Source organism: Petromyzon marinus, chromosome 60 (assembly GCF_048934315.1).
Source record: "Petromyzon marinus isolate PM22_M1 ecotype Great Lakes invasive population chromosome 60, UKy_Petmar_22M1.pri1.0, whole genome shotgun sequence".
Taxonomy (NCBI): Eukaryota; Metazoa; Chordata; class Hyperoartia; order Petromyzontiformes; family Petromyzontidae; genus Petromyzon; species Petromyzon marinus.
The window spans coordinates 4,539,120-4,563,013 of NC_133726.1; the positions used below are offsets into that span (position 1 = coordinate 4,539,120).

The 23,894-nt window shown below is 49.8% G+C and overlaps 1 protein-coding gene across 3 annotated transcripts in view; it reads left to right on the top strand.

Annotated features, from left to right (window-relative positions):
• Positions 1 to 8,753: 8,753 nt before the first annotated feature.
• LOC116955637 (glutamate receptor ionotropic, kainate 2-like) overlaps positions 8,754 to 23,894 on the top strand; it is a 112,853-nt gene continuing 97,712 nt past the window's right edge. For 2 of the 3 annotated variants that reach the window (XM_076053278.1, XM_076053280.1), the window contains exons 1-2: positions 8,754 to 9,452; positions 18,315 to 18,491. In XM_076053278.1, the coding sequence (XP_075909393.1) occupies positions 18,371 to 18,491 (121 nt within the window). In that variant the 5' untranslated portion in view covers positions 8,754 to 9,452; positions 18,315 to 18,370. Of the gene's footprint in view, positions 9,453 to 15,901; positions 16,286 to 18,314; positions 18,492 to 23,894 lie in introns of those variants that run through there. The other variant, XM_076053279.1, reaches the window with a different exon arrangement.

Below are 23,894 nucleotides of genomic sequence, written 5' to 3' on the forward strand. Positions count from 1 at the left end.
ATATGACGTCACAAAGCTCTGCCACCCCCCCCCCCCCAAAACCATATTTCCATTTTGAAAATAAAACATGCTTCAAATCGCTTTAAACTATTGTCATTGTAAGCGCGTATTTAATGTGGCGCTGCACTCTGATGTTGTAGGAGTGTTGTTATAACAATTCTATATTTATTTAAAGTTGGCGCATTTTGATGTGACGTCACATTTCTCAAACTCTCCACCCCCCCCTAGTCACACATCGTCACAAATGTCTGACCCCCCCCCCCTCCCTCTAGGTGCGTGACGTCATTTATGGACGGCCCCAAACACTCAACTATGTACGCATCCCATACAGATGGCACAGGTAGAGTCCACATTTGTTGTACCGCCTTCTCCTGGCAGAGTCGGGGATCACGGCTACTCCTCCTTAATGCCCCACACCACGGTGAAGGAGGGAGGTAGTTTCACAACACCACCATCTGTGTGTGATCCACCAACCCCCTTTGTCAAACCAGAGAAGACCTCCAAACGGGGAAGAGGGGGGGGGGGGTCACTTGACCATACTTGGGAGTTGTTTGGCCCCACTTCAGCACGCTGGTTCAGTGTGAGGTTTGATGAAGAGCGTGAGAGGAGCCACGGGACGGCTCCTGACATCACTCCACCACTGACGTTAGCCGTGGAACGGGGGAATCGAACTTTGCTTTGCCGGGTGTGATTATAAGCAGCGCCGTGCGCCACAAACGACTCTGCCACCACGCACCAACCCGTTACCACCACCGACCATCCGTTAAATCAATAAATATGTAAAAACATAGGCAATATATATACGCATATTCTTGGTTAAGTTTTGACTTAAAGCTTTCGTGACTGCAGGAATTCATATTCTCTGGGTCTATCGGTAAAGCCACCGTAGATAGATCAAATAATAAAATAATAAAAAATAATAACAATATCGCGGCGTTTCGATCGCAACGAAAGCAATCGCCCTCAGGTGAAAAATATAGCGGGAGAGCTGCTGAGAGTTGCATTTGGAGGCTTGCTCCCTCTTTTCTCTCACTCACTCTCATTACCTCTCTCACTCACTCACTCTCTCACTCACTCTCTCACTCTCTCACTCACTCTCTCACTCACTCTCTCACTCACTCACTCTCTCACTCACTCTCATTACCTCTCTCACTCACTCACTCTCTCACTCACTCACTCTCTCACTCACTCTCTCACTCACTCACTCTCTCACTCACTCTCATTACCTCTCTCACTCACTCACTCTCTCACTCACGCTCACTCACTCACTTACTCACTCTCTCTCTCACTCTTTCACTCACTCACTCTCTCACTCACTCTCTCACTCACTCACTCACGCTCACTCACTCACTCTATCTCACTCTATCTCACTCTCTCACTCTCATTACCTCTCTCACTCACTCTCTCACTCACTCTCTCACTCACGCTCACTCACTCACTCTCTCACTCACTCACTGTCTCACTCTCTCACTCACTCTCTCACTCACTCACTCAATCTCTCACTCACTCACTCACTCTCTCACTCACTCTCTCTCTCACTCACTCACTCTCTCTCTCACTCACTCACTCTCTCACTCACTCTCTCACTCACTCTCTCACTCACTCACTCTCTCACTCACTCACTCTCTCACTCACTCACTCACGCTCACTCACTCTCTCTCTCTCACTCTCTCACTCACTCACTCTCTCTCACTCACTCTCTCACTGGTTTTTTGCTTCATTTTTTTATTTAATTTTTATTTTATTTTATATCTTCCTGCAGTCACGAAAGTTTTAAGCCATAATTTAATATATGCTCACATCTACTTCAAAGGCGTAGTAGTTCATTTGTTAACTTTTGTGTTTATTCTTCCTCTGGCACGTACAGCGAGGTAATGCATGGGGGGGGGGGGGGGGGGAGTGGGGAAACTTAATTGGAAACTCGGCAATTGCTTTTCGTTAATGTGGAGATATCCAGGCTGGGTTGGAGCTGCTTTGGCTGGGTCGCGTAGCCCGCATGCCCAGGCCACCGCATGCCAAAGCAGCTTCTGTTTGACCGGGCGCGGCACGGGCTAGAGAAGAGATGGAGTGATGTGGTACAGGAGGACGTGGAGCTGAGTGCACTTGCCGATGACCGGTACCAGCGGTGTCAAGATCGGCCTCTGCGGAGGAGGCTCGTGAAGGACGCTGCTGCTGGGCAGTTGGAGGCAGTCGCCCTCCAGCAACAAACGAAGGGCGGAGGAGCGACGCCCACAACAACGAGCGGAGCACCGGGCGGTTAAATCCCATCGAGTTGTCACAAAAGTCGGGCACAGGTGGTGCATCGGCCAGTCATCTCACTGAGTCAATCCATGGCACCTGCTGGGTCTGTACCGTGATCTCCTGCTAATCAGCGAGAGCCTTCCACATTTCGCGTTGCTTCGACGTGCACCTAGCCTGGCACCAGCGCTGCCACTGTCAGTTGGGTGCTTTGTGTGCGCCGGGTTAATGCAGACGGAGAGACGCACGAGTTTTTTTGTTCGCGTGTGCGATGACGATGATGCTGGCGACGATGACGATGATGATGGTGGTGATGATGATGGCAGCGATGATGATGATGATGTATTTACGGTGCGGCTAGCAGCAGCAGCAGCAGCGCACCGAATCGAAGTTGCAGTGCTCTCTGCTCAGGCTGCTAATTCAGGGCGGCGTGTGGCTATGCATCCTGATACAGTGAGTTACCCGGGGTGATTCAAGCAGGGCTTGATAAACATTGTGGGGTTAGCCATGGGGAGGGGGGGGGGCATTGCGGTGGTGTGTGACGGAGGAGGAGGGTGAGTGGTTGAGTGGAGGAAACGGGGTGGTCACATTCAACTGGGCTAGCCAACAGCGCACGTAGAATTTGACACAGCCCGTTGAATGGCATGGGTATTGAACTTCGTTCGCACCGTACGTGGCCAACCATTGTGAACCAGCGATAAGAGAGAGAGAGACTCGAGCGAACCCAGGCTTCTCTAGCAGTAACTGAAGACTCCATGCATAATCCTACACAGCCACTATATGGACCTCTATAAGATAGACATACAAAGACAGAGATCCCCCGTGTAGCCATGGTAGACTGTTGGGGCAAGTGCTGTTACCGAGCACCTATGAAGGCCGGCACGGCACGCGAGGGGGTGGGTGACCAGCACCACGCCCGGCCGCCTTTGTATTCCGACTGGCGATGTTTGCACACCGCACCAGGTGCTCATTTGAGGCTGAGTCAACCTAGGATTGGCCTAGTAGCGGTTCAGTATATTCGTCTCTGAGGTTGTTAGCCGTGAGCGGGAATCGTAGCGCAGCGCGCTAGCCGCTACAATACCGCTCCCCACAGACAGAGACACGTAGACTCACTCGACTCCACATCTGGAACGCAGGTTCTCAGTGACTCCATGTGTATCCGACACAGCCATTATGGACCTCTCTCTGTCAGGCAGAGACAGAGACACGCACACTCTCGTTCAACTCTAGATCTTGAACGCAGGTTCTCAGTGTAGCTGGCTCTATGTGTATCTGACACAGACATTATGGACCTCTCTCTGTCAGATAGAGACAGAGACACGCACACTCTCGCTCAACTCGAGATCTTGAACGCAGGTTCTCAGTGTAGCTGGCTCTATGTGTATCCAACACAGACATTATGGACCTCTCTATATCAGATAGAGAGACACGTACACTCTCGTTCAACTCGAGATCTTGAACGCAGGTTCTCAGTGTAGCTGGCTCTATGTGTATCTGACACAGACATTATGGACCTCTCTCTGTCAGATAGAGACAGAGACACGTACACTCTCGTTCAACTCGAGATCTTGAACGCAGGTTCTCAGTGTAGCTGACTCTATGTGTATCTGACACAGACATTATGGACCTCTCTCTGTCAGATAGAGACAGAGACACGTACACTCTCGTTCAACTCGAGATCTTGAACGCAGGTTCTCAGTGTAGCTGGCTCTATGTAAAACCTGACACAGACATTATGGACCTCTCTCTGTCAGATAGAGACAGAGACACGCACACTCTCGTTCAACTCGAAATCTTGAACACAGGTTCTCAGTGTAGCTGGCTCTATGTATATCCGACACAGACATTATGGACCTCATCGACAGGGAGACACGATGACGCATCCAGCATCAGGGCTCAAACGCTAAAGTGTCAGGGGAGCTGGTTCAGTGTCTATGACATCGCCATCATAAACCTCTCCAAGATAGCCCCAGGCCAGATCTTGAACCTAGGAACCAAGGTCTAGGGGTAGGCAACTAAATTAACAAGAGGAGTCGTTTTTTTTCCGATTTCAAGAGCCGCGATGCTCGTGAATACGATGCCAGTGGTTCTTCACGAACAATGTCACCAAGCGGCCCTTAAAGAGGCACATGCCGCTCTTGAGCCGCCGGCTGACGATCCCCACTCGGAGTCTCTGCCACGGACGTTGTGAACATTCTCAACAAAAAAAAAAGAAAAAACGACTACGTTTTTAGTTCGCCAGGCAAGGCCCACCGATCAATGGAAGCTCCTTTTCAGAAGCGACCTGGCCACGAATGACAGCTCGACCAAAGTGGATTGTCGTCACGTGGACTGTGATAGCGGTCCAATACGAAACTATACTTTTTGGTTTTGTCGGTAAAGTTACGTAGGTAAAATAAAATAAAAAAAACAATTAAATCACGACGTTTCAGCGGCAACACAAGCTTCCGTCTTCAGGTGGAACAGTCACAGCAAGATCGCTGCATCAAGTGGAGAGGCTCTGAGAGCCTCGAGCTTAAATACAGGTTAAGGGGGGGGGGGGGAGGGGGGTGGAGGAGCTAGGTAGGGGACATTGATGGGGTGCGGGGCTAAGTTAATCCGTCTTTTGTTATGTTGAAGGTGCGGGGGATGCGGTGGGTCACTGCACGGGGGCAATGGAAAAATGGAAACTCTCTGGTTGGTTCGGTAAAGTCACGTGACTTTACCGAAACAACCGGTGGGTATTGATTCCTGCAGTCACGAAAGCTTCAAATGAAGACGGTCTAATACTCTTAAACGGCTGATGTCGATGCTCAAGGTGGAGGTGATAACATTCCGCAGGAGCCCGGAGAAAAACCCGCGCGACAACGGAGAGACGCAGAGAGACACACACATACACACGATCCAAACACAGGGTTGCTTCAAAAAGATGTTAACACTTCGGAGAAGTTGCAACAATTCAAGAGCCGAATGGCTCACAGGGCTGTACCAAATAAATGAACTATTAAATAAATAAATGAACTGTGAAATGTGTCTCCCCCGGCTCTGGAGACCACGTGGAAAAGATTCCACAGCACGTGTTGACAATGACGGCGAACAAGTGGAGAATTTTTGACTTTTTGAAGCTATTAACTTTACATTTGTTATCATTTTGATTTAAAGCTTTCGTGACTGCAGTGATTCATATTCTTGGTTCTTTCGGTTAAAGTCACGTTGAAGGGAAACAATAAAATAATAATATATATAAAACTATATATTATTATTTTATTGTATATATATAAAACAATATATTATTATTTTATTGTTTCCCTTCAACGTGACTTTACCGAAAGAACCAGGAATATTTGTTATATTTCGATTTAAAGCTTTCGTGACTGCAAGGATTCATCTTCTTTGGTTCTTTCGGTAAAGTCACCACGTAGAATGAGAATAAAATAATAAATTAATAAAATAAAGGTCGCGGTCTGAGCTTGGCTGTGTTCGCTCCAGCGCTGTACTCGAGACAGTCTCGTCCCTTCACCTGATGAAGGCCACTTGTGTTGTGGCCGAAACGTCGTGAGAATTTTATTGTGTGTTATTTTATTTTATTAATTTATTACTTTATTCTCATTCTACGTGACTTTACCGAAAGAACCAAAGAAGAGGAATATTTGTTATCATGTTACAGTGTAATATCTGTAATGTTTCCATAAAAAAAACGATAGTCCCCGTATGAGTGATGGAAAATTTTTTTTAAAGCACACAGTATACAACAGGCGTCAGGAATAGGGATCGGACCCACGGCACCCTGTACAGCATGGCGAGGTAGTCAACACCGCCTGGCCACCGTGACGAACAGGCGAGGAAGATATTTGACCAGCCAGCCAACGAGCCTTCTTGAACCTTCCACAAGTCTGGAGCGTTCATCCGTTGTTGACAGGCGGCTCACGTGGGTCACGGCGGCTCCGTTCCTTCCATCCACAGGTGCAGGCGATGGTGGAGGAGGGTGGGGGTGTGATTGGGCAACAAATCCATTTTGGCTGTCATCTCTCGCGTATCTTGGATCAGGGAGAGCATGCCAAGCTCCCGACACTTAACGGGTTGGCAGGCATAGCCACCGGTGGCGTAGTAACTACATTATCAGCGGCATAGTAAATACATTATAATGTAGTCACTACGCCACTGATAATCTAGTCACTGCGCCACTGATAATGTAGTTACTACGCCACTGATAATGTAGTTATTATGCCACTGATAATGTAGTCACTACGCCACTGATAATGTAGTTACTATGCCACTGATAATGTAGTCACTACGCCATTGATAATGTAGTTACTACGCCACTGATAATTTAGTTACTAAGCCACTGAAAATGTAGTTACTACCACACTGATAATGTAGTTACTACCACACTGATAATGTAGTTACTACGCCACTGATAATATAGTTACTATGCCACTGATAATGTAGTTACTACGCCATTGATAATGTAGTTACTACGCCACTGATAATTTAGTTACTAAGCCACTGATGATGTAGTTACTACCACACTGATAATGTAGTTACTACCACACTGATAATGTAGTTACTACGCCACTGATAATATAGTTGCTATGCCACTGATAATGTAGTTAATAAACCACTGATAATGTAGTCACTACGCCACTGATAATCTAGTCACTACGCCACTGATAATTTAGTTACTACGCCACTGATAATGTAGTTACTACCACACTGATAATGTAGTTACTACGTCACTGATAATGTAGTTACTACACCACTGATAATGTAGTTACTACACCACTGATAATGTAGTCACTACGCCACTGATAATCTAGTCACTACGCCACTGATAATTTAGTTACTACGCCACTGATAATGTAGTTACTACCACACTGATAATGTAGTTACTACCACACAAATAATGTAGTTACTACGCCACTGATAATGTAGTTACTACGCCACTGATAATATAGTTACTATGCCACTGAGTGGGACGAAATCCCTCCTGAGATGTGTGCAAACCTGGTGGCCAACTACAAGAAACGTCTGACCTCTGTGATTGCCAACAAGGGTTTTGCCACCAAGTTCTAAGTCATGTTTTGCAGAGGGGTCAAATATTTATTCCCTCATTAAAATGCAAATCAATTTATAACATTTTTAACATGCGTTTTTCTGGATTTTTTTGTTGTTATTCTGTCTCCCACTGTTCAAATAAACCTACCATTAAAATTATAGACTGATTATTTCTTTGTCAGTGGGCAAACGTACAAAATCAGCAGGGGATCAAGTACTTTTTTTCCCCCTCACCGTATAATGGTCCCGTAGATTTGTGTAAGAGGCGACTTATCTGAGGCCCGGGATCCGGTTCAAGATAATCGTCCAGGGGAATCGAACCCGGATCGCCAGGCTCGTAGAGCGACGCGCTAACCGCTACACTACCGCTCCCCGCACGTACGCACACACACACGCGTGTCAAACTAGATACACGTGGAGCTGATTAAATACCGGTTCTATTCTTGGTACCAGCAAGATCGACCTCTGTGGAGGAGGCTCGTGAAGAACGCTCCGAGGGAGTTAGAGGCAGTCGCCCCTCCAGCAACAACGGAGGGCGTAGGAGCGACGCTCACAACAACGAGCGGAGCGCCGGGTGGCTAAAGCACAGCAGGTTGGCACAGTGGAGCCTCCTGCCAGTCATCTCGGTCCGTCAACCCATGGCACCTGGGTCTGTTTCGTGACCTCCTGCCAGCGGGCCTTTGACACTTCACGCGGCCTCAAAGTGCACCTAGCCTGGCACAAGCGCCGAGGTGACGTCACCGCCCATTGGTGGTGAACGACGGTTGTTGTGCTCGCATGGGGAGCGGTGGCGGAGCGGTTAGCGCGCTGCGCTACTAACCGGCGCGACGCGAGTTCCATTCCCGCTCATCACGGCCACCACCGGCACGAGTGACGATCTACACGAACCGCTCCTGGCTCATCCAAGCCACTAGATCGAGCACCTGGTGCGGTGCGTAAACATCGCCACTGGGGAGACAAAGGTGGCCGGTGCGTGGTGCTGACCACCAACCCTCCATCGCGTGCCGTGCAGGCCTTCGGAGGTGCCACTCGTTAAGAGCACTTAGCACCGACAGTCTGCTAAGAGGCTACACGGAGGATCTTTGTCAGTGCCAGAATGGGAGCGGTGGCGGATCGGTTTTGCGCACCGTGCTCTGATGTGCACAAATTGACCCGAATTCGATTCCGCGACGTGAGTGACATCTGAGCTGTTACTGAGCCTCCCACAGGTCGACTCAGCCTCAAATTATTACCAAAGGGGTTTGCGGTGGTTCTATTAACATCGCCACTGGGGAGACAAAGGTGGCTGGGCTTTGTGCTGACCACCCACGTCCCTTTCCCCTCCTCCTCCTCGCGTGCCGTGCCGGCCTTCAGAGGTGCTACTCGCTAACGGCACTTAGCCCTGGCAGCTTGCTAAGGCTACACGGGGGATCTTTGTCAGTGTTTGCTGTATTCGCGCACACACGCGCTACCCCCCTCCCCCATTCTCCCTTTCTCTCTCCCTCCCTCTCTCTCTCTCTCCTTTCTGCTCTCCCTCTCTCGCTCACCCACACCACTCTCTGTCTCCACATCTGTGCTGCTGCCACGCATACTCCTTGCGAGATTACCCCCGAAGAATGTTTTTACGGAATATAAATTAGACACACACACACAGACCTATAGACATTACTGCAGCATAAACGGAACACACACACACATCAATTAAAGCTGCCAAGAAGGATTTCACGTTTTTTTTGCGGCTGACATAATGACTCGTCTTGGATTATACGTGGTCTTGCATTCACGCCCATGATTGTGATGATGCTGAAGATGATGATGATGAAGACTGTGATGATTATCGTGAAGATGGCGAGATGATGATGACGACGACGACGACGACGAATCTCATTTCTGAAATAATTGATACTACGATGATGATCGCGATTTGATGTAAATCTCGCATCCGGCTGTTACCATCCAATCGCTCTTCCGTGCGCATTGATTGCAACTTGTGGTGCCTGCAAACAACCTCCTCGTCGTGCGGTCCACCCGAGTCTTTAACGTCGCGAGGAGCGCTTCGTAGACGAGAAGAGGTGGAGACGAGGTTTTTGCTCATCTCGGCTGGAAAGAAGAAAAGGAGGCAAATAAAAAAAAACTGGCGAGAGGCGTCGTGGGCAATGCGCTCGCCCGCTGTGGGCGTCTAACCGGGGCTCTTCCAGCATGTAAGTACACAAAGTTTCGCCGTTCCCTCGTGTCATTCAATGCGCTCGCTTGTTGTTCTACGAAACATCGCACGTTAGTTCGCTGTTCTGAGTGCGAATGTATGTGGTGAGCGCGTGCGCGCGCGTGTGTGTGTGTGTGGGGGGGAGTGGCAGCGCCGAGGGTTGTGCGCGCAGCGATAAACCCACCACGATATTATTTGAACCGGTGCTGGGTCCCTCCCCTAGGTCGACTCAGCCCTAAACGAGTGGCTGGTGCGGTTGTGTCAGCATCGCCACTTGGGAGACAAAGGCGGCCGGGCGTGGTGCTGACCACCCAGCCCCGTCGCGTGCCGTTCCTGCATTCGTGGGTTCCGCTCGCTAACAGCAATTGCCCCAACAGTCTGCTAAGGCTACACGGGGGATCGTTTTAAGTGTGTGTGTGTATTGTGTGTCTAAATGCGTGTGCCTGTGCATGCGTACGTGTGTGTGTGTGTGTTCATGTGCGTGTGAATATCCCACCCCATCGTGCGCCGTGCTTGCCGTTATAGGCGGTGCTCGCTAACAGCACTTGCCCCAACAGTCTGCTAAGGCTACACAAGGGATGTTTGCGTGTGGTGTGTGTGTGTGTGTATATTATGTGTGTAAGTACTGTACATGTGTGGGCATGTAGATGGATGGGAGTGTGTGGAGCGGTGGCGCAGTGATAAGCGCAACTACGCTACAAATCCTGGCCACCATTCTATCTGAGCCGGGTCTGCTGCGCTTCTCCTAGGTAGACTCAGCCATAAATAGGTATTTGGTGCCGTAAACGTCAGGACTGGGGAGAGACAAAGGCGTCCGGGCGTGGTAATGACCACGCCACCTCCTCGTGCATTGAGCTGCCCTAGATAGAATCTCGTTGACGGCACTTGCCCACACAGTCTGTTAAGGCTATACGGGGGGTCTTTGTGTGTACATATGTATGGATATTTTTGCTCAACACACACATGCGTCCTATTATAACTGCGCGTGATAAATGTTGCATTTGGATTACAGTGTTAGTGTGTAGTTAGTGTGTAGAGCTATTGCAATAGAGAGTATCCGTTAAGTCGTCTGGGTACCTGTGTGGTGGTGGTCGTAGTGGCTGCCTGTAACCATCCAGCAGTGTAGAGGTAGCAGTGAGGGTTAGTGGATCACACGCAGATGGTGGTGATGTGAAACTCCCTCTCCCCTTTCGCCGTGGGTGGCAGTCGAGGAGGAGCCGTACCCCCTGACTCGCCAGGAGAAGGCGGTGGTACAGCAGTGTGTGGACTAATCTCCATCTGGTCCGTCTGTATGGGATATAGCGTTGCACCCTCGCACGTGTGGGTTATCTCCGGGTGCCCTGGTTGCCATCCCACGTGTGTATAACACTCATGCATTAATGGGATGAAATACTCGCTTCTGTCATAGGAATGTGGAGTTTCCACCGCTGGATTATGCCAGCAGTTCTGACACGCACTCAAAGTACGCATGCACACACATCATACATTGCGAAAAAACTGAAATGTTATATTTTTCATCGTTGATAAATGTATACAGTGTGGCCCAAACAGTCAGGACACATTGGGTTATTATTTAAACAAATATTATATTCTTGGTTCTTTTGGTAAACTCACGTTGAAGGGAAACAATAAAATAATAAAATATATAAAACAATAACATTTTGTTTTTTTATATTTTTATTATTTTATTGTTTCCCTTCAACGTGACTTTACCAAAAGAACCAAGAATATGAATCACTGCAGTCACGAAAGCTTTAAATCAAAATTTTAACAAATATTGTCAGGTTATTTAATAGATTTTAACACATGTTCAAACTCACTGCCATTAACATTCATTCATGATGCATGCATTCTCTATTCTTTGAACATTAATCAATTATGCCTCGTCAATTTTTGCCAAATGTCTTTCATCTGAAAAAGGATGACGAACAATAGTAATGAATAATGATAATAGATCAAGTATAAACTTAATGCATAATTAAACTGTTTTAATGCCGGTGTTTAAGTAAATTAAATAACCCTTAAGGGGCCGTCCATAAATGACGTCACGCACCTGGGGGGGGGGGGGGGTCAGACATTTGTGACGATGTGTGACGAGGGGGTTTGAGAAATGTGACGTCACATGAAAATGCGCAACTTTAAATAAACATAGACAACACGTTCTGCTTAATTAAATATACTTTTTTTAATATATAAATGTTTTCTCCTACAACACCAGAGTGCAGCGGCACATTAAACACGCACTACAATGACAATAGTTTAAAGCGATTTGAAGCATGTTTTATATAAAAAAAAACATTTGGGGGGCGAGGGGCAGAGCTTTGTGACGTCATATTTAAGGGGTGGTCTGACTTTTTGTGACGCCGTGTGACGAGGGAGGGGGGTGGGGGGGGTCAAAAAACGTCCAAAATCGCGTGACGTCATTTGTGGACGGCCCCCTATGTGTCCTGACTTTTGGGCCACCCCTGTATGCGAGAAGCCTCGAACATAAACCCCACGGAAGGTAAGCAAAGTTGAGTCTGGATCACACCGGGATGGACGATCAGCGTGCATAAACAGGCGCAAAGCTACGCGTTGTCCGCCGAGATATTAGGGTGCGGCACAATCCATTGTTGTACGGTACTGATCCTACTTCTATGCTAACCCCATTAGCGCGGTTGGCTACGTACGAAAGAAGTCCAACATACAAAGACAAAGATTCCCCGTATAGCCTTAACAGACTGTCGGGGCAAGTGCTGTTTTGCGAGCACCTTTGATGGCCGGAACGGTACACGAAGGGGGTGGGTGGGCAGCACCACTCCCGGCCGCCTTTGTCTCCCTAGCGGCGATGTTAACGCAGCATGTGTAAGCTACGTATCATTTGACAGACACACACACGCAATGCCCCCTTGTATCCAAACCATCTCTGTTTTTGGCGAGTCTCGCGACTCACTTTCAGGAGGATGTTGCCACGTCGCGATGTTCGGTCGGGAATTCAATTCCCGGGATTCGTTCGTTTTGTTTTTTGCCCTCGGGTCTGGGCTGATCGGAGAAACCCGGAGAAAAAAAACACAACCACTCATTAGCAGGGCAGGGAGGCAAGACAAAGCTCCCCCGTATAGCCTTAACAGACTGTTGGGGCAAGTGCTGTTAACGAGCACCGGTGAAGGTCGGCACGGCACACGAGGGGGTGGGTGGCCAGCATCACGCCCGGCCGCCTTTGTCTCCCTAGCGGCGGTGCTTACTACACACCGCACCGGGTATTCATTTGAGACTGAGTTGACCTAGGGGAGGCCCAGAACCGTTTCAGATAATCGTCGCTGGTTCGTAGCGCAGCGCATCAAACGCTACATTATTGCTCACCACACAGACACACACACACACAAACTCTCAGAGCTCCACACAGATGTATGCAATAATCCACGTCCACATTGCCATCTAAAGAAAACAACATCCGCCTGGTATTCCCAGACAGACCCACGCAGTGTGCTAACCAGGTGCAGCCCTGCTTAGCTTGGGAGTACCTACGCTGGTGGTGTCCTGTGTAGCGTGTGAAATAATTGCTGTGTATTTACTACAGTGACATTGTGTGTGTGAGCGCTGTCAGTGGCACTGGTGTGTCCGTGCGCGCGCGCGCGTGTGCGTGTGTGTGTGTCTGCGTGTGTGTGTGTGTGTCTGCGTGTGTGTGTGTCTGCGTGTGTGTGTGGGTATGTGCGACGGGAGCGGTGGCGCAGCGGTGAGCGCACTGCGCTACGAACCCGGCGACCCGAGTTCCATTCTCCGCTCACGACCAATATCAGTGGCGAATACTCGAACCGGTCCTGGGCCTCCCCCCTCGGTCGACTCAGCCTTAAATAAATGTACACCTGGGCGGAGTGTAGACATCAGCGCCGGGGGAGACAAAGGCGGCCGGGCGTGGGGCTGACCACACCCGCGATCTCGTGCATCGTGCGTGATATTAATAGGTGACGGGTAAATCCGCAATGATCGTCAGGTGACAGCGGCAAGGACCGGTAACCGTTTCTGGGGAACCGGTTATCGGCTACTCGTTGTCAACGTCCGTGCCAGTCCATTGATTGTCAGTCCATTGATTGTCAGGAGAGAGCGAGTGGACAAACTTGCACCAGGACGTGGATTTTCGTTGGTTTCTTACCAACGCTGGCACTCAGAGCTCCCCTCGACAGCGAGAGGCGCACGGCACCCTGCGGTTGGAACAGCTTCACGCGCACCGCTGGCGGGATGGTCTCGAGTTAGGGGCCATCCATCGCGTACGCAACGCATGAAAAATACGTCAAAAACTTGAGCCCTCTCCCCGCTCCCTGTACGCACGCGGACTTTTTACAGCCCTTCCAAACCACCACCCACCCACCCCCCCCCCCCCCACGAATCCTATAGAACGGCCGATATTTAATCCACGCAGAAACGATCAAAGATTAATAATATTAACGTGTTTAAGCGAACGGATAGTCCACCGCCGGACTATCTAACTCATTTGAAGGCCAACGTAGACAAATTATTATCGAGGCTTCACACCCTACCCCCCCCCCCCGTTTCCTATGCGTACGCACATGTCAGTAGACCCCCTCCCATACGCAAACGGACCCTTTTGGTCGACCCCCCCTCCCCCATCCATGCGTACGGGCTCAATGGATGGCCCCTTAGCTCACGCGCGCTGGGAGAGGGTCGGGGGGGGGGTAAAGCCCCCCACGTTTAACCCCACCGGCCAACCCACCGCAATCGCCACCACCAAACCCACGCGTGACCTTGTGGGTGGAACCCGTTCGCACGGCTGGAGCTGGGTGCGCAGAGGCGATGGTGGGGGCGGGGAGGGATGGGGGGTGGGCTAGCAAGAGACTTTTTGTGACTTAAAAAAAGAACTTTTATTGCCGCCAGCAGCAACAGCACTGGAGGCGATCCCGATGCGTAACACACAAAGTCACCAGCAACACAAATAAAAACACGCACACAACACAAACAATAAAAAACGCAAACATTTTTTTTTATTTTTCGATCTAAAGCTTTCGTGACTGCAAGGATTCATTTTCTTTGGTTCTTTCGGTAAAGTCACGTAGAATGAGAATACAATAATAAAATAAGACGATACAATTCTCACGACGTTTCGGCCACAACACAAGTAGCCTTCATCAGGTGAAAGAACAGAACTGTTGGTGAGCGAGAGAGAGAAGAGGGGGGGGGGGAGGGAGGCATCGTTTTAACTGCCGCGTCCGGAGATCGAATCGAAGCGGCGATCCTCTGGATTGCAAGTCCAGTGGCCCTGCTCGCTGCTCGCTGCCCTCTACCCCACGTGTCAACTCGCTCCAAGCCCCGGAACGTCGTCCCCCTCGCCGTTTTACCGACAACCGCAACGCAGCCTCGCGCGGGTCCTCGTGGTGTGAGTGGAGCGGTGGCGCAGCGGTTAGCGCGTGCCGAGCCGCGGGGGCTGCCCCGGCGTCACGGAGTCCGTTCGGCCTCTGTCCCCCGCGGCCAACAATCGGCGCGGACGCTTCTTCAGCTGACGAATGCAAGCAGCGGCACCTCCAATCCTCCACTCGTCGTGGCGCGCGGAGCGGCGGCGCCGAGGTTAGCGTCGCTCTCAGCCAACGCCAGTGACGAACAATTGAACCGGTCCGTGACCTCCCTCCGAGGTCAACTCGGCCTCAAATGAGTACCTGGTCCGGTGTGTAGATGTCGGCACTGGGGAGAGACAAAGGCGGCCGGGGGGAGGGGTGGTGCTGGTCACCCCCCCCCCCCCCCCCACACACACTTCCCTCCCCAATGGCATGTTCCGTGCTAACCTGAATAGGTGCCCGCTAAGAACACTTGACCCCACAGACCCTTAAGTTCAAATCCCGGCCACGGCTCACATCAGCGCGGACTGATCTACTCCCCTACCCTTCGCCAACCTGCACTGACCAAAAATGGTGAAGTATGGTCAAGCAACCCCCTCCTCTCCCCCTCGACCCGACACGGCTTGCGAAGGTATCAGCACCCAGCTGTGAATTGACAAAGATGGCTGTGAATGTATAAACTACTTAATCATTATTATTACTCTTACATCTTCTTTGGTTCTTTCGGTAAAGTCACGTAGAATGAGAATAAAATAATAAATTGATAAAATAAAATAACACAATAATATTCTCACGACGTTTCGGCCACAACACAAGCGGCCTTCATCAGGTGAAGGGAGCGAGACTGTCTGGTAGGACAGCGCTGGAGTGAGAGAGCCACGTTCAGATCACGGCTTTTAAGCTTAGAGTCGCGTGATCTGAACGTGGCTCTCTCACTCCAGCGCTGTCCTACCAGACAGTCTCGCTCCCTTCACCTGATGAAGGCCGCTTGTGTTGTGGCCGAAACGTCGTGAGAATATTATTGTGTTATTTTATTTTATCAATTTATTATTTTATTCTCATTCTACGTGACTTTACCGAAAGAACCAAAGAAGATGAATCATTGCAGTCACGAAAGCTTTAAATCGAAATTACTCTTACATGTTTATTTTTAATATTGAGAGACACCAACGTAACGTAATATAGTGAGAGGCCATTAAATGAGCCACTCGGATTTCTTGCGAATTAATTGTGGGGGTATTTTTGTCGTCGTTGTGTTTCTTCCCTTTTCTGCAGCAGCAATTAAAAGGGCACATTGTGAATGAGCTAATTGAATGAATGAGTAAAATGTCAGATCTATTTCGCCGTCTGTTTTCAACTAAAACGACAGAGACCCATTTCACATTTTGTTTGTATTGTTACATTTTGGGGGCCTTTGATGTCAGCTGCGACTCATCGGGTCAGCCACCCAGCACACCACATCCGTGATACATCGGGCTACTGCCGCCAGTCAACCAGCTGAATGGTAAAACGAAACTAGTTAAATATATTGAGTTATATATATTTGCGTATTTATGTAGCCTCTAAATGTGACTAATTCTCAAGATGCTGTGTGGGAAAATGTTTGGTGGACAGATCTCTATGGGAGGCTATGAGTCTCTGTGTGAGTCTATAGGTTCTTATGTGGGGGTATCTTTGTCGAATTTCTTTCGCACCGTACATAGCCAACCGTGCTAATCGGAGGTAAGGGGAAGGACCTATACGGGTCTCCTGTCTGAGAACATCACCTCAAACGACTTCCCTCGCAGTAACAGCATCGTCACCATCGCCACCACCATCAGCACAAAGACAAAGATCCCCCGTATAGCCTCAACAGGCGGTTGGGGCAAGTGCTGTTAGCGAGCACCTATGAAGGCCGGCACGGCACACGAGGGGGAGGGTGGCCAACACCACGCCGGGCCCCATTTGTCTCCCAAGTGGCGATGTTTACACACCGCACCAGGTACTCATTTGAGGCTGAGTTGACCTAGGAGAGTTCCAGGACCGGTTTAGATAATCGTCGCTGTTGTTGGCCGTGAGCGGGAATTGAACTCGAGTCGCCAGGTTCGTAGCGCAGCGCGCTAACCGCAATACTCCCATCACCACTACAACCACCACCAAAACCACCACCACCACAACCACCACCATCGTCTGGCGTGAGAACTTCTCGTCCACTTGGTCGCGACCTCTGGGCGCCACTCCAATGTCGGTCTCGGTGACTTGGCCTACTCCTCCTCTACCCTACAAACCACGTGTCCCACCCATCACCACCCCATCCTCCTCCTCCCTACACACCACGTGTCCCACCCATCACCACCCCATCCTCCTCCCTGCACACCACGTGACCCACCCATCACCACCCAATCCTCCTCCATACACACCACGTGACCCACCCATCACCACCCCATCCTCCTCCCTGCACACCACGTGTCCCACCCATCAACACCCACTGTGCTTTCATACCACATACAATTGAACAAAAGGGCTGTTCATGTGCACATGTGAGGTATGTTATTATGAATATTATTTATTGCAGCAGAACGTAGTAATCATCATAATAAGCCTAACTGAGTCTCAAGATTCGATGTCAGGAGAGTCCTGCTGCATTGCGATGTTGGGCCATGCATTCCATTGCTAGGAAACCAGTGATCTCGGGCGTCATGTGGGTGACACTCGAAGCTCCGCACAGATGGATTCAGTAATCCATTGCGGCAGTGGTATCCTTCAGACACCTTGCAGCCCGATCCTACAGCACCTGGCAAGCATGTACACGTGTACACCAATGCTGTTCAAACGGCGACGTGTTACGTGTGTGTGTGTAGTACATGTGTATGGTACATGTGTGTGTGTGTGGTACGTGTGTATTGTACAGGTGTGTGTGTGTGGTACGTGTATATTGTACGTGTGTGTGTGTGGTACGTGTGTATGGTACATGTGTGTGGTACGTGTGTATGGTACATGTGTGTGTGTGTGGTACGTGTGTATTGTACATGTGTGTGTGTGTGGTACGTGTGTATTGTACGTGTGTGTGTGGTACGTGTGTATGGTACATGTGTGTGGTACGTGTGCATGGTACATGTGTGTGTGTGTGGTACGTGTTTATGGTACATGTGTGTGTGGTACGTGTGTATGGTACATTTGTGTGTGTGTGGTACATGTGTGTGTATGTGGTACCTGTGTATGATACATGTGTGTGTGTGGTACGTGTGTATGGTACATGTGTGTGTGTGGTACGTGTGTATGGTACATGTGTGTGTGGTACGTGTGTGTGTGGTACGTGTGCATGGTACATGTGTGTGGTACGTGTGTATGGTACATGTGTGTGTGTGGGACGTGTGTATGGCACGTGTGTATGGTACGTGTGTGTGTGTGGTACATGTGTGTGTGGTACATGCGTGTGTGTGGTAAGTATATGTGTGTGGTACGCGTGTGTATGTGGTACACGTGTACATGTGTGTATGCGCACGTGTATGTGTGTGATACATTTGTGTATGTACTTGTATACTTGCGTGCAGACCGATTTAGACAACGGGAGCTGCATGTGAAGGAACACAGCACGGAAAGCCCTGCAATGCGGGCACACCGGCCAGGGACCTGGGCCTTCGCGTGGCCGGCACAGCTGTTGGCCTTCTCGGCCCTTCTTCTGCTGGGACCCCGGCGCTGCACGGCCATGCCCCACGTCCTGCGAATAGGTACGGAGCCTTGGGTTCGACTCCTGACCTGGGTGTCAATAGGAACGGGTTCACGGGTTCGACTCCTACCCTGGGTGTGAATAGGTGGGGAGACAAAGGCGGCCGGGCGTGGTGCTGGCCACCCACCCTCTCGTGTGCCGTTCCGGCCTTAATAGGTGCTCGATAGCTGCACTTGCCCCCAACAGTATGTTGAGGCTATACGGGGGATCTTTGCCTTTGTTATGATTGTGTCAGTGCTTTTGCCTTGCTTTCTTGTGCCCCTACTGGACATCAGTTTCTGTTAAAAAAACAACAACACAAAAGCTTCATAGCTCATCGGATTCCTCCTCGAATTAATATGACTATTCCGATGATTCCGAGTGAGCGTGAGAGTGTGTGTCAGCGCTGCTTGACGAAGATGTGTCCCATGTCAGCTGCTACGGGACCTTACTTGGTAACATGAACAAACATATTGAGTTTAGTTTATACAATTACCCTTCTATTCTATTCGTGCGTGCGGCAATGCGGTTCGGGGGCTAAATGTCAAATGTCTCCTGCTGCTGCTTCTGCTGCTGGCCACGAGACAGATGGTTCATGAAATAACATAGCACAATAATATTCTCACGACGTTTCGGCCACAATACAAGCGGCCTTCATCAGGTGAAGGGGACGAGACAGTCTGGAGGACAGCGCTATCCTCCAGACACCTGATGAAGGCCGCTTGTGTTGTGGCCGAAACGTCGTGAGAATATTATTGTGTTATTTTATTTTATCAATGTATTATTTTATTCTCATTCTACGTGACTTTACCGAAAGAACCAAAGAAGATGAATCCTTGCAGTCACGAAAGCTTTAAATCGAAATGGTTCATGAGGTTGCCGCACCCTAACCACTGCACCACCGCTCGCCACACATAACTCCTAGACACAGACGAAGATCCCCCCCCCCACCTCACCACCACCTCAACAAAAGACTGTAGGGGCAAGTGCCGTTAGCGACTAGCACCTATGAAGGCCGGCACGGCACACGAGGTGGGTGGGCGGCCAGCACCACGCCCCGCACCCCTTTGTCTCTCCCCAGTGGCGATGTTTACTACACGCCGCACCAGGCACTCATTTGAGGCTGAGTTGACCTAGGAGAGTTCCAGGACCGGTTCAGATAATCGTCGCTGTTGTTGGCCGTGAGCGGGAACCGAACCACTGCACACAGACTCCACATAGCCAGAGAAGCTGCATCATTCCACGCAATTATTGCGGCCCGTGGTGGGTGGCCAGTAATAGCCGGGATTTAAAGAGCGAGGCTCTGCAAAGTTAAAAGAGCCGCGGTGGCGAGGAGAAGTTAACTACCTCGCCTGGTGTACAGGAGGTTGTGGGTTCCATCCCGACCCTGACGCCTGCTGTATACTTGGAGTTTGCGTGTCTCTCTCCCCCCCGTAGTGAGATGTTAACTACCTCGCCTGGTGTACAGGAGATTGTGAGTTCCATCCCGACCCTGACGCCTGCTGTATATTTGGAGTTTGCATGTCTCTCTCTCTCTCTCACTCTATTCCCGTGGTGAGATGTTAACTACGTCGCCGGGTATACAGGAGGTTGTTGGTTCGAACCCTACCCTGACACCTGCTGTATATTTGGAGTTTGCGTGTCTCCCTCTATATATATCTATTCCAATGGTGAGATGTTAACTACCTCGCCTGGTATACAGGAGGAGGTCTTGTGTTCGATCCCGACCCTGACGCCTGTTGCTGTATATTTGGAGTTTGCGTGTCTCTCTCTCTCTCGCTATTCCAGTGGTGAGATGTTTACTATCTCGTCTGGTATACAGGAGGAGGAGGTCGTTGGTCCAATCCCGACCCTGACGCCTATTGGAAATTTGGAGTTCGCGTCTTTCTCTCTCCCCCGTGGTGGTTGCGTGGATCTTTCTCCTGTTCCTCCGTTTTTTCCCCTCCACATTTAGAAACAACATCACGCGTTTGGAGTGCGTTGGCTGCTGCTATAAATGTCCACACGATAATGAGGATGTGCCGATTTGTTGAGCTATTGTAGCCCGGTGGCTTCTGAAGCCTTACCTGGTGAAATAAAACGACAAATAGTTCGTCGTTTGGGTTTTAAAAACAATGGAATTGATAGCTTTCAAATTCTTGCCCAGATCCCTTTAGGCGGCGAGGCTACGAGTCGGATCGTAGTCAGACATCACGCGAACATGAAAGTCAACAACATGAATAACAAACAACAAACACATACATATGAACATAAAACACTTCTATAAATAAGTAGAAAGTAGCAACAACAAAAACGTTGCTTTTAAATCGCATTTTGTTTTTTTTGCTTTCACCCCCCCATCACAATTATAAATCAGTGACTCCACCATAACCCCCGCCACGCAAACTTTCGGCATCAAACTCCTGTCGCTTGCTTTGCAATTCATCTGTAACAACAATGCCCGCGTTAGGCTCGAATCAGGCTGCTCGATTGACGCCTCTTGCCTCCTACCGCGGGGTGTTGCTGCTGTTGCTACTGACAATGCTGCTGATGATGATGATGATCATGCTGCTGCTAACAATGCTGATGATGATGATGACAATGCTACTGATGATGCTGATGATGATGAAAATACTGCTGCTGATGATGATGGAAATGCTGCTGCTGATGATGACAATGCTACTGATGATGATGCTGCTGATGATGAAAATACTGCTGATGATGACGATGCTGATGATGATGATAACAATGATGGTGGTGGTGCTGACAATGCTGCTGATGATGACAATACTGCTGCTGATGATGATGACAATGCTGCTGCTGATGATGATGATGACAATGCTGCTGCTGCTGATGATGATGATGACAATGCTGCTGCTGATGATGATGCTATTCCTGCTACTGATGACAATGCAACCGCGAATACTACTGCTGCTGCTGACGATGATAATGATTACGATCATGATGGTTATGATCATGATGATGATCACAACGACGACAGCGACAATGATTACAATCCCATTATCTGTATTTCAACTCTAGCCGGCATTTCTCGCTAAGTACGGCGGCGAAAACCTCATAACGCCCATTTAACAAAACACAATCGCCTCAATAAATAGACAGCCCCGTGTCATTAGCTCTGTGCACCAGGCGTTCTTCCCATTCCCGTATCTCATTGAGAAAGGCTTTTGTCCGGCACTCATGTACACCATCAATTCCCCTTCCAAACAACTACCACCACCACAACAGCGTTTGGCTGCTGCTGCTGCTGCTGCGCTAGTACCATGGACAGCAGCAGCATCAGTAGCTGAATGCTTGCCCGATTAAATACATTAAGGCTAGGTTTTTTTTTCTCTCTCTCTTTGTGTTTCTCTGGCTCTTACGGCGGAATTATAATCGTATTATTATTATTTCGTGTGTGTGCGCGCACACAGCTTACCACAAGGCTCAGAATAATAATAAAACATACTCTTAGTTTTATTATCGCAATTTCAATGAATGACGGAATAAATAGCAACAACAAAAAACTGAATCAATATTCTGTAAGCATTGACTTCAGATGCGACCGCTAATTCAATTATAACCAATTTGCGGAATGGATTTTTTTTTGCCTTTAGCAAATGAGGGTGATTTTCAGCAGGTGATTTTGCGTGGTGGGTGTCTCTGTGTGTGTGTACATGAGCACTTTTGTACCAATTTGAAGGCAGGCGCAATTATTCGGCCCCTAATCACGCGCGATTATGCCCTTGGTTATGTAAGCGTGTTTACGCCGATATTAGCCGCTAAGTGGCTGCCTGAGTGATGCACTTTGCTCTCGAGGCTCTGCGTCAGCTCTCCTGAGGCACCTGGGTTCGAGCCCTGGGTCTGGAAGTATCTTGCTACCCCCGCTGTGAGTCAGCTACCCTGAGAGTCTGGGTTCGAGCCATGGGTCTGGCAGTCTCTTGCTATGATGCTTTGTATCAGAACTTTTGATAACCTGGGTTCGAGCCCTGGGTCTGGGAGTCTCTTGCTATCACGCTCTGCGTCAGCACCTTGAGAACCCGGGTTCGAGCCCTGGGTCTGGACACCTCTTGCTATTACGCTCTGCGTCAACTACCCTGAGAGTCTGAGCTCGAGCCCTGAGTCTGGGAGGCTCTTGCAATCACGCTCTGCGTCAGCAACTTTGAGAACCTGGGTTCGAGCCCTGGGTCTGGGTACCTCTTGCTATCACGCTCTGCGTCAGCTACCCTGAGAGTCTGGGTTCAAGCCCTGGGTCTGGCAGTCTCTTGCTATCACGCTCTGCGTCAGCTACCCTGAGAACCTGGGTTCGAGCCCTGGGTCTGGGAATCTCTTGCTACCTCGCTGTGCATCAGCACCTTTGAGAACCTGGGTTCGAGCCCTGGGTCTGGGAGTCTCTTGCTACCCCCGCTGTGCGTCAGCTACCCTAAAAGTCTGGGTTCGAGCCCTGGGTCTGGGAGTCTCTTGCTACCTCGCTGTGCGTCAGCTACCCTGAGAACCTGGGTTCGAGCCCTGGGTCTGGGAGTCTCTTGCTACCCCCGCTGTGCGTCAGCTACCCTGAGAACCTGGGTTTCGAGCCCTGGGTCTGGGAGTCTCTTGCTACCCCCGCTGTGCGTCAGCTACCCTGAGAGTCTGGGTTCGAGCCCTGGGTCTGGGAGTCTCTTGCTATATCTCACCCTGTGTGCCTGTATCATGGGGGTTCATGATGGCCTTGTCAGAGACACTGAACCAGCTGCGCTGAGAAGCTGGTACCCAGCGTCAGGGCTACGGCGTCTCTTTCTCCATCTGTCTCCGTCAGAATGAGCGTGGCAGGGATCGCGTGCGGTGGGGTTCAGTGTGGGTAATCCCACCTCTTGCGAGGCGCGTGGCCGGCGTGGAAGAGAATGATGATAAACAAAATTAAAATAAAATGTGCTCAAAGGGAATCTGCAAGAGCTGCCCAGCTGTGGAGGTTTGCTCCACTGACGCTGGGCTGAGCAAATCAATTGCATGGCTGCTCTTTGAGCTCGTTAAATGTTAACTACTTCGCCTGGTGCACAGGAGGGCGTGGGTTCGATCCCAGACCCTGTCGATGCCTGTTGTTTATTTGGTGTTTGCGTGGCACTTGTCCCTGTGGTCGCGCAAAATTTTTCTCCGGGTCCTCCGGTTTTTCATTCCACATTTAGAATAAACATCACGCGTTTAGAGTGTTTGACTGCTGCTTTGTGGCCATGTCGCTTCTGAAAAAGAGTTACGTAGCTCAGTGGGGCCTAACCTGGTAAAATAGAAATAAATTCGTCAGCAAATCAGTTAAATGTGTGAGTGTGTCTGTCTATTGGGCAGTGTCTGTGAAGGGGGAGCGGCAGTGTAGCGGCGAACCGAGTTCAATTCCCCGCTCAAGGCCATCAAAAGTGAGATTTTCGGAATCGGTCCTGGGCCTCCCCTAGGTCGACACAGCCTCAAATGCGTG